Below are 14,104 nucleotides of genomic sequence, written 5' to 3' on the forward strand. Positions count from 1 at the left end.
AAACGTTAAAAAGGCAAGATATTAAAGGTAAAAATAAATATGAATATGAGACAACAGAGTGTCTTAGACACTGAGCTTTCACCTCTGAGACCTGGGTTCAAATCTAGCCTGGACTGATGGAATGAAAGTCTTCTCTGCCTGTTAGTCATAGCTCCCAGATTCACAGATGCATCCATGGAGGCGGTGCTGACTGAAGTTAGGGTGAGAAGGAATTGTCTGTTGGGTACTGAGGGCAAAATGCCCTAGGAGGGTGGTTCAAGCTGTATGGAGGAAAGTCACAGAAGTTGTCAGTGCAACTTCCACCACCCCAAGAACTACCACAAAATGCAGGAAGAAATTCAATGACCTCTCAAGGGTGGCCAAGGTAAGCCCAGGCACTGCCAATCCACATCTTGCACCAATGATAGGGGCTTCACTCAGCTCCTTACTACTTGAACTCTTTCTCTCTGTCATCACCTGGGTGTCAGGGAAGCCCTGATCACCAATTAACCATCCTTACACATGGCTCAAAGTCATGTGGGCAGGTATGGTAGATTGTCACATGATGAAAGTGTCATAGCAGCTTCCTGGGTGCAGAAATTCGTAAGAACATAAGAAATAGCAGCAGGAGTAGGCCATACGGCCCCTCGAGCCTGCTCCGCCATTCAATCAGGTCATGGCTGATCTTCGACCCCAACTCCACTTTCCTGCCCAATCCCCATATCCTTTGACTCCCCTAGAGTCCAAAAATCTATCCATCTCAGCCTTGAATATATTCAATGACTCAGCATCCACAGCCCTCTGGAGTGGAGAATTCCAAAGATTCTCTTTGTGCAAGATAAGGTGATTGGCATCACGCACTAGCTACACATTAATTGAATGAAAGCCTTTCTTGAATATAAAATTAAGGGGGTTCTTATATGGGGCTTTGAGTGCCACATACATTGTCAATTGCTCCTTGCACCTGTGGGAATCCTGCTATTATATAAAACCAGATAGTACTGTCTCTTTGTTTTGCTGACTCTGTTGGGAAGGACATGAATTATGCAGCCCTCCTGAATAAAACATCAGTCACCTTTTAATGCAATGGTGAGCTGCTGCCTGACTAATATAAAAACATAGAAACATTGAAAATAGGAGCAGGAGTAGGCCATTCAGCCCTTCGAGCCTGCTCTGCCATTCAATATGATCATGGCTGATCCTTTATCTCAATACCATATTCCCGCTCTCTCCCCATACCCCTTGATGCCTTTTGTGTCTAGAAATCTATCTAGCTCCTTCTTAAATATATTCAGTGACTTGGCCTCCACAGCCTTCTGGTAGAGAATTCCACAGGTTCACCACCCTCTGAATGAAGAAATCTCTCCTCATCTCAGTCCTAAATGTCCTACCCCGTATCCTGAGACTGTGATCCCTCGTTCTGGATCCCCCAGCCAGGGGAAACATCCTCCCTGCATCCAGTCTGTCTAGCCCTGTCAGAATTTCATATGTTTCAATGAGATCCCCTCTCATTCTTCTAAACTCGAGTGAATACAGGCCGAGTCGACCCAATCTTTCCTCATTCGACAGTCCTGCCATCCGAGGAATCAGTCTGGTGAACCTTCGCTGCACTCCCTCTATGGAAAGTATATCCTTTCTTAGGTAAGGAGACCAAAACTGCACACAATACTCCAGGTGTGGTCTCACCAAGACCCTGTATAACTGCAGTAAGACATCCTTGCTCCTGTACTCAAATCCTCTTGCAATGAAGGCCAACATACCATTTGCCTTCCTAACTGCTTGCTGCACCTGCATGTTTGCTTTCAGTGACTGGTGTACAAGGACCCCCAGGTCCCTTTGTACACCAACATTTCCCAATCTATCACCGTTTAAGTAATATGTGCCTTTCTGTTTTTCCTTCCGAAGTGGATAACTTCACATTTATCCACGTTATACTGCATCCGCCATGTATTTGCCCACTCGCTCAACTTGTCGATGGCAAAGATAATATGGCAAAGATCAGTAGATACTACCTGAAAGGCTCCAGTTGCAAGAAATTCAAGGCAGAGGTGACTTTGACTAGTACAGTCAACTCTTGGTACAGAAGTGGGCTGTCGGACTTAAGACAGCAGTTGAAATATTTCACCAATAGCCTCTGGGGAAGATGCAGCCTTCTGAGGGAATGAATTACAGAGAAATCTAAGATCTCCTTGGTCAGTAAACCCTGTGAGTGGGAATGTGCATGTCGGAAAGAGGCACCTTCTGTGATGCCTTAGGCTCAGAGCCTACAATCTAGCATCTTCTGCCTCCTCACTATCTTCATAACATAGGAATAGATGTATTCCCAATGGTAAATCCATGTTCCCAGTGCAAAAGTGAACTTGCTACAGTGCTGACTAAGCAGAGCAGTAAAACTCCTGGCAGAACCTCCAGAACACCAAACAAGTTAAATCAATATGCAGGTAAAATAGAACTAGATTCAGCTATGGCAATCAAAATGGTCTTCTCAGTGTGGTATCTGCCTCAGGGATTCTGCTCCTCACTTATATAATGGCAGTAATAATTTCGGGTGGGGTTCGGGTAGAAGTTAGGGAAAATGGAGTGAGGGCAGTTACCCACATCCACTTGAGAGGGCAGATGGGGCCTTGGTTTAACCTCTCAAGCGAAAGACGGATCATCTTCAATAATCAGGTTAACAAACAATCACAAGATGCTATACCAGACAACTACATCTATGATGATCAAAATTGAATTTATTTGAGGGAAACAATTTATTTTCATTATTCCCAATACATTAGAAATTTAAATTATGTATACATGATTGTCAAAGGCAGAGAACCTGGAAAGGTCAGTTGCTATATAGGCCCCAATCTGCTATACCATTGCCAGAAGTATCAGGCAAAGTGTAAACTTTTGCAATCCATTCATTACATGCACAATACAAGTACTTACTGGACAAAATATTGTGAAAAGAAATGTACTGACTGAGAAATTTGCAGTAATATTCGCCACATAGACATTCCTGGGTTTAAGAGTATATTTTGAAGCTTTTAAAACATGCCCACATACTTGAAAGTCTTACAGTTACTAAAGGTGAATGCTTACAATTAAATTCTTCCTTGGTTAAATTTTCCATGGGGGTAGTCTTGTTGTTTGTAAGAATGAGCCATTGAATTTATAAGAAAACTTCCTTTTAACCTTCAGTGGACCTTCAGCTGGGTAGTCTAATTGCCATTCCTACTTTTACCAAACGGACAAAATTGTATATCCTACAAATTCTTATACATTTTAACAAGAATTTACTGGGAAATTTCCAATATAAGTTGTTTTAGTTTCTTTTATTAAAATATATGTTCCTTATGTTCATTTGAGCTTGGACTGTTATCACACGGCCAAGAGATCACAGGCCAGCAACCTGCTGCCTGGAAAATAATGAAGGTGCTCCATAAGTGGGCAATTGGGGGCACCCAAGAACACTCCTCCTTCTTCTCACTGGGAAATCATGGCTTCTGCTTGTTGCATCAGTTTGTCTGAAGTTGGATATTCTGAGCACAATCATGCATCCTGCCACCCTCTAGCAGAACATTAGTGCGCCAATGTTTTGCCCCATTGTTTCACCGACCTGACAGTTTTGAAAATCCTACTTGATTATCTGGCAATGTGTTCTGCCCACTCTACTGCCAGCTAATGGTCTTTTAAAAAAACAGGAAGTTTCATGTAAACAAACATTACAATTCACGGGCAACCTCTCCATTGCACAGGAAATATCATTTCTGTATTTTACAATGTAAACTGTTGTACAGAACTCGTCAAACCAGCTTCTCAACACTTTGGTCTGGTAACGGGTTAAAAAAAAATCGAAAGGTTAAAGGGGTAGGCTGCGGGTACCCCAAGATGCCATCCACTCATGCAATGCAGTGCATCATGCATTTACACACAGGCTTCAATTCGCAGTTAAACCTGAATCAGTTCTCAAATTAGTAGCAATTGGGTATTACACTGACAGTGTGCACTGCCTGTTTCCAGCCATATAAGATACTATAGTTATTTGAAATGTAATGGGGAGCCATGTGTCAAATTTGTGTACGATTTCTCTTTTCTATAAAAAAAAGCAGGAGACTGCTTTCTAGGAGTCTGCAATAAGACTGTTTTCCGGTAATACTGGGATTCCACCGCAGTGAGTCGATCTGCAACTGAACTAAGAGTAAAATAAACTTTGGTGGGCGATACTTTAGTCTCTTTATTGTCAGAAATAGTAAGGAAAGATTATTTTAAGGGGACTTGAAAGTGCATTTAACAACAAAGCAGTTACATCACAATAAATTATTACTGCGTTAATATGTTAGAACATAAGAATTTTTAGGAAAGATAAGAAGCCCGAGAAGCCTGGCCATTTTTGAGTGATCTCAATCCCACCCAGTTTCTCACCATATCCAACAATCCATTCTCTCTCCAGAAACACGTCAAATTGTCTCTTGAACCAGTTTATACTGTCTGCTTCAATGATCTTCCCTGATAACTTATTTCACAAGTGTATTACTCTGGTGTAAAAACAGTTCCTCCTGATTTCCCTTCCCATTACTAACTTCCTATTTTTAAAAATTATATCCACTCGTATTTGAACTCTTCCAGCAAATGATGTCAATAATTTTCTTTTTCACAGCCATTAATTTGCTAGACATTTCATTTCCTATGTGCATCCAGTTAATGTTCCTTCTGCTAACACTGGTAAATCCATAATGCCAGAAGGTGTGATTTCCCTTCCGCTCTCCCAACCTAGTTAACAGCATCCAACCTGGATTCAGAGGGGATGATCTTGTCTGACCAACTTCCTTGACTCTTTTGAGGAAGTGACATCCCAAATGGACTGTACCTCAACTTCCAAAAAGCCTTTGATAAAGTTCTGCATAAAATGTTACTATTTAAGCTTAATATTGTGGAGACTCAGGATAAAACCTGAGAATGGAGAGGAAATTGGCTGAAAGGTAGATAGCGGTGGGTAGTTGTCAGAGGAGGTAGGTCGGGGAGGGGCAAGTGCCAAGTTGGGTGCACCAGGGATCAGTGTTGGACTTACACTGTTCTTAATTGCTCAATGCAAACTGGTCAAATTCACAGAGGATACGAAACCAGGAGGGGCAGCTGTATCTGAAGAGGCAGCTTGGGACCTATAAAATGAGTTAGACAAAATATGTAGTTTGGCAGAATAATGGCTGTTGAAATTTAATACAGACAAGTGTGCAGTAATGCACACAGGAAGAGCAAAAATGGGCTGACGTAAGTACTGCATGAATGATATCAGAATAACGAAGAACGGAGTTCAAAGAGAACTAAGGGTTTCAGTAGACTTGATGGTCAACATACCCAATCACTAGGGAGCAGCAATCAACAAAGCAAATAGAATGCCGAACCTTATAGCCAAAACAGTACAGTACAAGTCAGAGGAAGTCATGCTCAAACTGTGTAGTGATCTCGTCAGACATGCTTGAGTACTGTGTCCAGGACTGGTCATCAAGACACAAAGGAGGTGTTCAATCTCTGGAGACAGTTCAGAGAAGAGCCATGAGGCTGATCCCCAGTGTCAGAGTTATAAGGAACGACAGGAGAAACTTGTCTTTACATCCTTAAAAAGAGGCAACTGAGGGCTGACCTTGTAGAGGTATCTAAGATAATAAACGGTATCGAAAAGTAAATTATGAGGTGTTTTGATAGCGTAGTTAGGGAGAAACTGTTACCACTAGCAGTAGAGTCAGTAACCAGAGAAAAAGTCCAGGGGGACATGAGGAGAAATTGTTTTACACAGCGAGTTGTTATGATCTGGAATGCACTGCCTGAAAGGGTGGTGGAAGTGGCTTCAATAGTAACTTTCAAAAGGTAAGTGGATAAATACTTAAAAAGGAAAAATTTTCAGGGCTACAGGGAAAGAGCAGGGGAGTGGGACTAATTGGACAGCTCTTTCAAAGAGCCAGCACAGGCATGATGGGCTGAATGGCCTCCTTCTGTGCTGTATGATTCTATGGTTCTATAGTTCAAACAGTAAAAGGCATATATAGGACTGATGTCAAGAAGTTCGTCACATAAAGAGCGATAAACACGTGTAATGGACTTCTGGGTAAAGGAGGAAAAACATCTGGAACCACTTAACAAAAAGTTGGATGGCATGATGGTGAGAGTGCAGCGAGATAGATGAGCTAAGATGACCTTCCTCACCTGGATCTTGCAATCATGTGTTCTCTCTAAGCAGTGACAGTGGGCCATTACTGTTGGCATTCAGAGGCAGGCTGGTTGTACTATTGACTCACTACCCGAATTTGCACTCTTGCCTGCCAGTTCTCCCTGCAGTAACAACAGGTGGAAAGTCAGGTGGAAAGCTGGCTTCATCTTTGCCACTGCCGAAAAAAAAAACCCTCAGCTCCCTGGATCAGTTTGGGCCATGGTGACCATTCTAGTGCTCATCCTGCACTGATTTGCGATACAAACAAATTAAAAACCCACTAACCATCATCAGATGCTGCTCGCCAGTGTTCTCTTGGCAACACAGCCACCACTGAGACTAAAGGCTGTTCCGCAGACACCAGCTTTACCAGGATCTACCAGTGGTGAATTTACTATGAATCTTCCTGGGGGAAATCTGTGACCAATGTAACAGAAATGTTACAAATGGTTGTTTTAACCAATGTTAGGCCATCCTGAAAAGGCTGATAAAAGTTAATGTTCTAACGTTAAAGAAGTTAGCCTTTTAGCAATATTAGTGGTTGATTTAATGGCCAATGGGTCCATCAAAATAGTAGACAGAGGAATGTCATATGAATGTGTTTCTCTTTTAAATTCACCAAGAGTAACTTTGAGGTTATATTGTTGAGTTACATGCTTTTTTTTTAAAGCAAAATTAGTAACTGCTTGTCCATGTCTCCTTAAGATAAACTGTTCGCAGAAATATGTAGCTTTACCTCTCTGATGTCATCTAATAATCACGCTTGGTGTCAGCCAAAAAAAAAGCTAAAACAGTTTTTTAAAAGTTCCAGACCCACCAGAAGTATAAAAATAAAACTCTGCGCCAAAGAATCCTGCCACATGGTTCAGGGAATGTCTTGGAATTGAAAAATGTTATTAAAATACTGAAGTAATTTAAGCAGATTTAGATTTAACAGGACTAGGCTTTCCTTTGGGGCGCATTAAATGTGTGTGTATTTATTTTTTTAATGAGGTGTAAAAATCGTTTCGCTAGTTTCTATGATCTTTCTGCCTACAAGAAGTCTTTGAGAAAGGCACAACTAACTCTTGTAGTACCTTACTTTTCAAATATATATTATATATATACACACACACATATATATATATATATATATATAATAAAATTGGGTTAGGATTCGTCTATCCCAGGCAGACAGTAATACTGAAAGTTGCTACAAAAATGTCAACCAAACGCAGAAAAATGTGATTAAAAAGATGCAATATAACAATGTGATTGATATTGGCAGATAATCTACAAACTCAATTAATTTAAGATGACTTTTTATATGTACAACTAGAAACATTCACTAAAGCTGGAATTAGCAAAGGTGACATTATATTCTAGCCCTGAATAGTTAAAAGTCCTTGTCCGTTTTAGGACAAAAAAATATTTTAGTATATAACATTTTAAACCCCGAGAGGTTTATATCGCAGCATTTCTGTTACTGGCTTTGTCAGCTCAATGCTGTTTTTCACAATGTTACAGCTGCACAATATTACAGTATAAGGGGCTCTGCACTTTTTGAGAAAGGAGGAAGTACAATGTTAGATAAAGGAATCAACAAGAACACAATAGATAAGCAATGGCTTGTGCGATCCAGTTAATGTCTCATTCCTTGGAAAACATACATCCAGGAGCAATGCCACTATTTTGGAGAAAAACGTTGCACAATTGCTGGGAAAATGATTTTAACCGCTGACTTTAAACAAGGTGAAACAAAACATTGCTAGACTCATATGCACAGCACCAGATACTGTTAAATCCATCAACAAATAAGTCAATGCAATTTATGATACATGTATAAGAGTTACAGTATAAAATATGGCCTTTAAAAATCTTTCCTGGGATCCCTCTAGGCTTCAGTGCACATGGCAGGGTGAAATCACTTGAATTCTGGGACGCATCACAGTGATGTTGTTTCCCATTTTTAATTTTGTTAAAGCGACTCGTCATTTGCTCCCGGTTTGCACTGTGGTGACTGTGGTAGATCTTGGTCGCCGCTCTGATCCTAGCGGTGATATAACAGAGGGAGAAGACACTGCAGACACTATACTACAGGCTGTGGAAGGAGACATACCTGCAAGAAACCCATCAGGGTGGAAAAGAAAACAATTAGACTAGTTTAATTATAAACCTTGAGAGAACATGGTGATCAACATCAGCGTCCTGTTTAAAAATCAACATTCAATTCTGATTAACCTTTAACATCCTTCGGTTAATTTTTTTTTTAAAGGAATTGTTTTTGTTTATATAATGAGTGTTGATGGCCTCATTAGGGAAACTGGCTAAGAGGAGTTACTGATCCTGACAGTGTGATGGAGATCCCAAGTTCGCCGATCTACATTGGCTCCCGGTCTGGCAACAGCTCAATTTTAAAATTCTCATCCTTGTGTTCAAATCCCTCCATGGCTTCGCCCCTCCCTATCTCCATAACCTCCCCCTGCCCTACAACCCTCCCAGATCTTTGTGCTCCTCCAATTCTGGCCTCTTGCTCATCCCCGATTTTTGTCGCTCCACCATTGGCGGCCGTGCCTGCAACTGTCTAGGCCCCGAGTTTTGGAATTTCCTCCCTAAACCTCTCCGTCTCCTTCTCCTCCTTTAAGATGCTCCTTAAAACCTATCTCTATGACCAACCCCTGTCCTAATATCTCGATGTGGCTCGGTGTCAAATTTTGTCCGATATCGTTCCTGTGAAGCGTCTTGGGATACTTTTACTACGTTAAAGGCGCTATATAAATGCAGATTGTTGTTGTGATTAATAAGCATTAAAAAAAAATCATTCACCCAGAGTACTTCAGCGACTTTGCCATTTGAAGATCCTCCCAATAACTTAGGCTGAGAAAGTCATTGCTAATTTCCCCTGATGATGCCACCGTTACTCTTCAAACAAAAATATTCAAAAACATCCGCAGAAATTCACAAAAATCAGGGGATAAAGTTGAAGGAAAATTTTTCTATTAAAACTATTAAAAACAAATAACTGTTTAGTAAAATTATTTTTCTTCATTTGCACACAGAGCAAATCTGTTTGCCATTGTTAGAGTAATTTATTATCATTTGAACTATGATTTTCACTGCTTCTTGAGCTTTTTGTGCAAAACTGTGGTACCTGAGCAGTGAATAGGGCTAGTTGAAAGGAAAAGGAAAAGTGCTGACTAGTTTTTAAGATAGTTTCTTGTTTTTTTGTAATTTACATCTTTAGAATGAGATGATTTGTTAATAACATACGTGAAATAAATGGAAAATCCCGATTGGGATAAAAGTCAGATACAAATAAACTTGGGATCTTTGTACCTTGAGGCAGACCTTCTACTGCTAGAAAAAGTTACAAGTTCTCTCTCACATGCACAGAAATGTACAAAGTGAAGGAAAGACAGTGGATGCCAAAAAGGCAAGCCAAGAGAGTGGAAAAACTCATTCTAATCACCATTCATGCTAGCACTCTTCTCCCCTCTCCTCCCCAATGACACTCTTCTTCCCCCTCCAGTTTATGCTGGCACTCTCTTAGGAACATAGGTATGACAGCACTCTCCTGCCCTTCTCAACTGCTATGTGCATTAGATTAATCTCAGTTGACTTGCTTGTTTGATTTTGTTTGCTCTACATTCATATGTCCATATCTCTGGGGGAATGTCTTGCCTGGGCATGAGTGATTCCTGCAAGCTGTGACCAGAAATTCATCTTCTGTGAAATCACTGTCTCTCCCAGCTCCTACCTGAATCTGGGGCTGCACTGGGACAGAACTCTGCTGTCACCCAGAATTCTTAATTCCACAAATCTATCACGTTCCATGTTCAATGGGAAGGTAAATCGGGCGGGGTGTATAATGCACAGCAGAAATTGAGAAATGCAGCTCCTCCACTTTACACCATCACCAAAAATTTAAATGACCCCCATTTGTGTGAAAACTATGCAATAATGTGAACTGTATTTAAATGCATCGTCATATCACGTGGAGGTGCGGTCATCCTTTTGAAAGTGACACATGGCTCGTCCCCCTCCCTGACCAATTGAAAGATTAGAAAACACTATGTACCCTTTTTACTGGGATACCGATGATGTGTAAAAGATATTGGAATGGTTTGATTGGAACATTTTGAATGTAATATAGCGTACCATGCAGCTTTGTCAGATTTTCATACTGTGAAACTTGTAGACTTTTGAAAAGTAGGACCATAATTACCATTTATATTACCTTCCGAGTTGAAGAAACCATGGAACGGAGGATAGTGCTGTACATTCCCTACAATCAGTTGGGAAAACTTCACATGATGGAGGGACTTTGAAGAATTGTGTCCTGCATTTCGTTGCAACATCAACATTCTTGGACATAATTCATAATCTGCAAAAGCCATAATATATTGATGCGGCCCTGTCACAGTTCAGCCAGAGTGTAATTATTAAGGGAACCACTGAAGTAATAAGGGCTCACTCCTTGCTGAGAATATCACTGCAAAACTCTGAAGACTTTAGCAGTCACAAATAAAGGTGATTTACTTGATATTAGATAGCCCCCGATTTCAACGATTCAACTGCTTTAAATGGCAATTTAACACTTTGTGTGCTGTGAGGGAGGTTACTCTTCTGTCGGCACCTTCTTCCTGTTTGATGGAGAAAACCTGCCCAAGAGTGACATTGTTACATCTCCAGTTCTTTGCCTCTTGATTTCAGTTGTTTTTTAGTCAAAGGCTGGAGCGGGGAGGCAGAAGCAAAAAGAAAGACAATTTAAAAAAAAGGGGGGAAAAAGTCATGAATAGAGTTTATTAGTTAGAGGGAGTAAAAGAGAAAACGAGGGAGAAAAGGCAAAACTGACTATATATCCATCAAAACTAGGATTTAAATTAGGGTTGAGCGTTCAGAACTTCAGAGGACGGTACATGATCTCTTATTTACAGATATATTTAAAAGTTGCTCTTTTGAAAATTAAATTAATAATTTAATAAGAGAAGATTCGTAAAAGAAGTTTAATTTATGTTGGACTGGGTGGTGCAGTACATAAACTTCCTGGACTTTTACCTCTGTGACCTGGATTTGAATCCAACCAATGGGATGAAAATTTCCTCTGTTGGTTTTAAATGTCTAATGAGATTTGGCATTTCAGTTTATAGTGGATATATGCCCAAAGTACAAAGCTGTCCCAAATTTGGCACTAAATTGCCAATCTCATTAGAGAAGCCACAAGAAAATGGGTGTGAGAAACAGGAAATGTCACATGGGTGCCGATGGGAGTTCTCTTCTGAATTTGGATTGAGGCTGAGGCACATTGTCGGGACAGAACAGAAGGAGCTTTACTTGCATAGTCTATTTGGCTCAGTACCTCACCAGTTAGAGCATTTACCCACTAGGACATTAGGGGGGGCTATATTATGTACAATAAAACAAAGCTCTATTTATTTGTTGCTTTTCTATTTGATGGTTTTCTGTGATGAATACGCTGAGAACAGATTACTGACAAAGTGTTTAGCTTGATACTGTCACTGTGAGAATTATCGGAACAGGTCCTATAATAGTAACGGGAGCAGAAGGTTGAAGGGTTGTAGCAATTTATAAGGTTAAGGAGGCCAAGCGCATCAGATATTAGAGGGGTAATTTTCTGACTTGGTGTTGCCAGCAAGGAACCTTTCCTGTGGGAACGCATATTGGAAATTTGGGTGTGTTCTGCGCATCATTTTCTGACTGTTTAAGGTTCATGGAGAGAAAACGATGTGTGCAGTGCAGGCAAATTTCCGATACGCCCTCTCAGTTGGTGAGGTGCTCGTCGGCAGTGCGAAGTCGGAAAATGATCCCTTAGGAGTATTCTTGTCCAAAAATATTCTGGAAAACTGTGAGACTTGGGAGCACAAATTCTATGTGACTTACAGAAATCAGCTCGAGTAGGGTTTGAAGTATTCAGTGGGTCTGGAAAAACCCTTTCCTCTTCCCCTCCCCCTACAATAAATGTAATTCTTTGTTGTAAAGTACTTACAATCTTTACGAGATGTGACATCTGGTAGTGGATTGCTGGGATTGCGGTTGGTTTGTGCATTCAGATTTGATCCTTCCTGACTGCTGCCCAGGTGCAACCTCCTCATGTGTCTTATAACAGCTGTAGCGTTAAACGCTTGCTAAAAACAATTTACAATTTAGTTCAGAAACATGTAGGGAGAAAAATATTTTAAGTGCACTTCTCCAAAACTGTATGTCTTATTGAGGGGACACAGAATAAACTGTAAATGATAGAGAACAAACCAAAGTATGCCATTGCAAAGGAAATATAGAATCCATCTTAAAGTACAAGGACAATTGGGACGATTTACCCTACGCATAGTGCAGCAAAATTGTTCACATGTTCTTAATAAATGCGTTAATGACTTTGATACATGTAGGGCAAAGAAGTCTTCCCTCAGTATCATAGTCAGACCAGCTAACAAGGGTTCTATGTGTTTTCTCCAGAATGAGATGTGTAAGCATAGTAAGAGTTAGCCAAGGACTGAATATTTGTACCTGTATTTGTACAAGGTTGTTAAGAATAGCTAAATCCAGAAGCAATGACACGTTGATAAAAGAAAGTTCTAGCAATAAAACCAAGTCGTGGGAAGGTCTTTTTTCTCCCCATAAGCAATGGAGATGTGTCGGGATACAGTTCCAGAGGTGCTAGTCACTGACTGAAACCTCCCCGATTCTACTGGTGGGGCCTAGACAATGAGTGTCAGCAGGCTATCCACCCGCAGCACATGTCACAACTGAGCATGATCCCGCACTCACCCGATGCACATGAACGCTCACTTCCTATCAGGGTTACTGGACAACAATCAGGAATGGGAGCCCTTACTATTTCCCTCCCTGCTCCAGAGGCACTGAGGCAAATTGTAGTTTCCCTTTGGAAGCCCTGGATGAGATAAGCTAATTCAGCGCAGTCCAGGGATTGAATCAGAAGCTTTCCCAGTCTTTAGAGCTCAGGAACACACTAGCTTTACCAACTTGAGCCATTGGGGGAGCTCATGATAGAATCGGAGGGAGAAAGTAGATAATTAGTTAGCACATCTCAAATGAGGCGCAGCCAACAACGAAAAAGGTTTGGGGGAAGAGCAAAATCGGGCAGTCTCCAAGATAGCAGACTGCATCTTCTCATTGACACTGACATCATGGAAACATTTCCTTTACTCTAGATATTGGAATTTGAATGTAGACTCCAAATATTCAAAAGGTATCAATTATTTTAAGCCATTTATAATGAAACAATAATGGGCCTGCAAGAGTAAAAAAGCATGATAAAGGAGCAAGGCGGCTCTACTGAAGGAGCAAACCACTGGGCTCAGCCCTTCAACAGAGTAATCATCCTCAACTTGTAGAGAAATTTTGGTTAATCTTCAAAAATCTTGCACTGCTGCAGTGTTTTGGTGCCTTTTTTGGCTGCAAAAAAAGATTTGTTTTTGCTCCTTTATTAGAATTATATAATACTTATATATTTTTATATTCTTATATACTTATCTTTTTCTTTCTCTTTGCCTGCGCCCCTCCTCTGCCACACAGAAATCCCTGACCAAGGTGAGTGGGTAGGGGGATTGCTATTTGCCCTCAGCTCTTGAGCTGGAAGCCTGAAAGTGAACTCTGTGACACACTCGCTAATTTCCCCTCTGCATCATGCCATAACTCTACTCTGCACTTGTTCTTTTAGCCAGTATAAAATGGTCTAGCAATGTGACTATTTTCCATCTTCCAAATAGACAGAAGACATAGTTGGGCATTCTATGCATTCTCCAGTAGGCACTTTACCATGATCAGGGCTCATTGTTAGACCTGGGTTTCGCTAACTCAGGGTGGCAGACAATAAAAAAAAAACACATTTTAGTGTTTGGGTGACACAGTTTGCTTTAACTATTATCAGAAAATGAAAGGTGTTGGAGAATCCCGAAGCATAACACCCGCCACTCA

The 14,104-nt window shown here is 40.7% G+C and overlaps 1 protein-coding gene across 1 annotated transcript in view; it reads right to left on the reverse strand.

Moving 5' to 3' along the window:
* Window positions 1–2,691: 2,691 nt before the first annotated feature.
* Window positions 2,692–14,104, reverse strand: part of camk1da (calcium/calmodulin-dependent protein kinase 1Da) — a 354,041-nt gene continuing 342,628 nt past the window's right edge. The window contains exons 10-11 of the mRNA XM_068005083.1: window positions 12,156–12,294; window positions 2,692–8,267 (exon numbers count right to left, since the gene is read on the reverse strand). Coding sequence (XP_067861184.1) covers window positions 8,140–8,267; window positions 12,156–12,294 — 267 coding nt within the window. The 3' untranslated portion in view covers window positions 2,692–8,139. The remainder of the gene's footprint in view (window positions 8,268–12,155; window positions 12,295–14,104) is intronic.

The sequence above is a fragment of the Heptranchias perlo genome, chromosome 24 (genome assembly GCF_035084215.1).
Source record: "Heptranchias perlo isolate sHepPer1 chromosome 24, sHepPer1.hap1, whole genome shotgun sequence".
NCBI lineage: Eukaryota > Metazoa > Chordata > Chondrichthyes > Hexanchiformes > Hexanchidae > Heptranchias > Heptranchias perlo.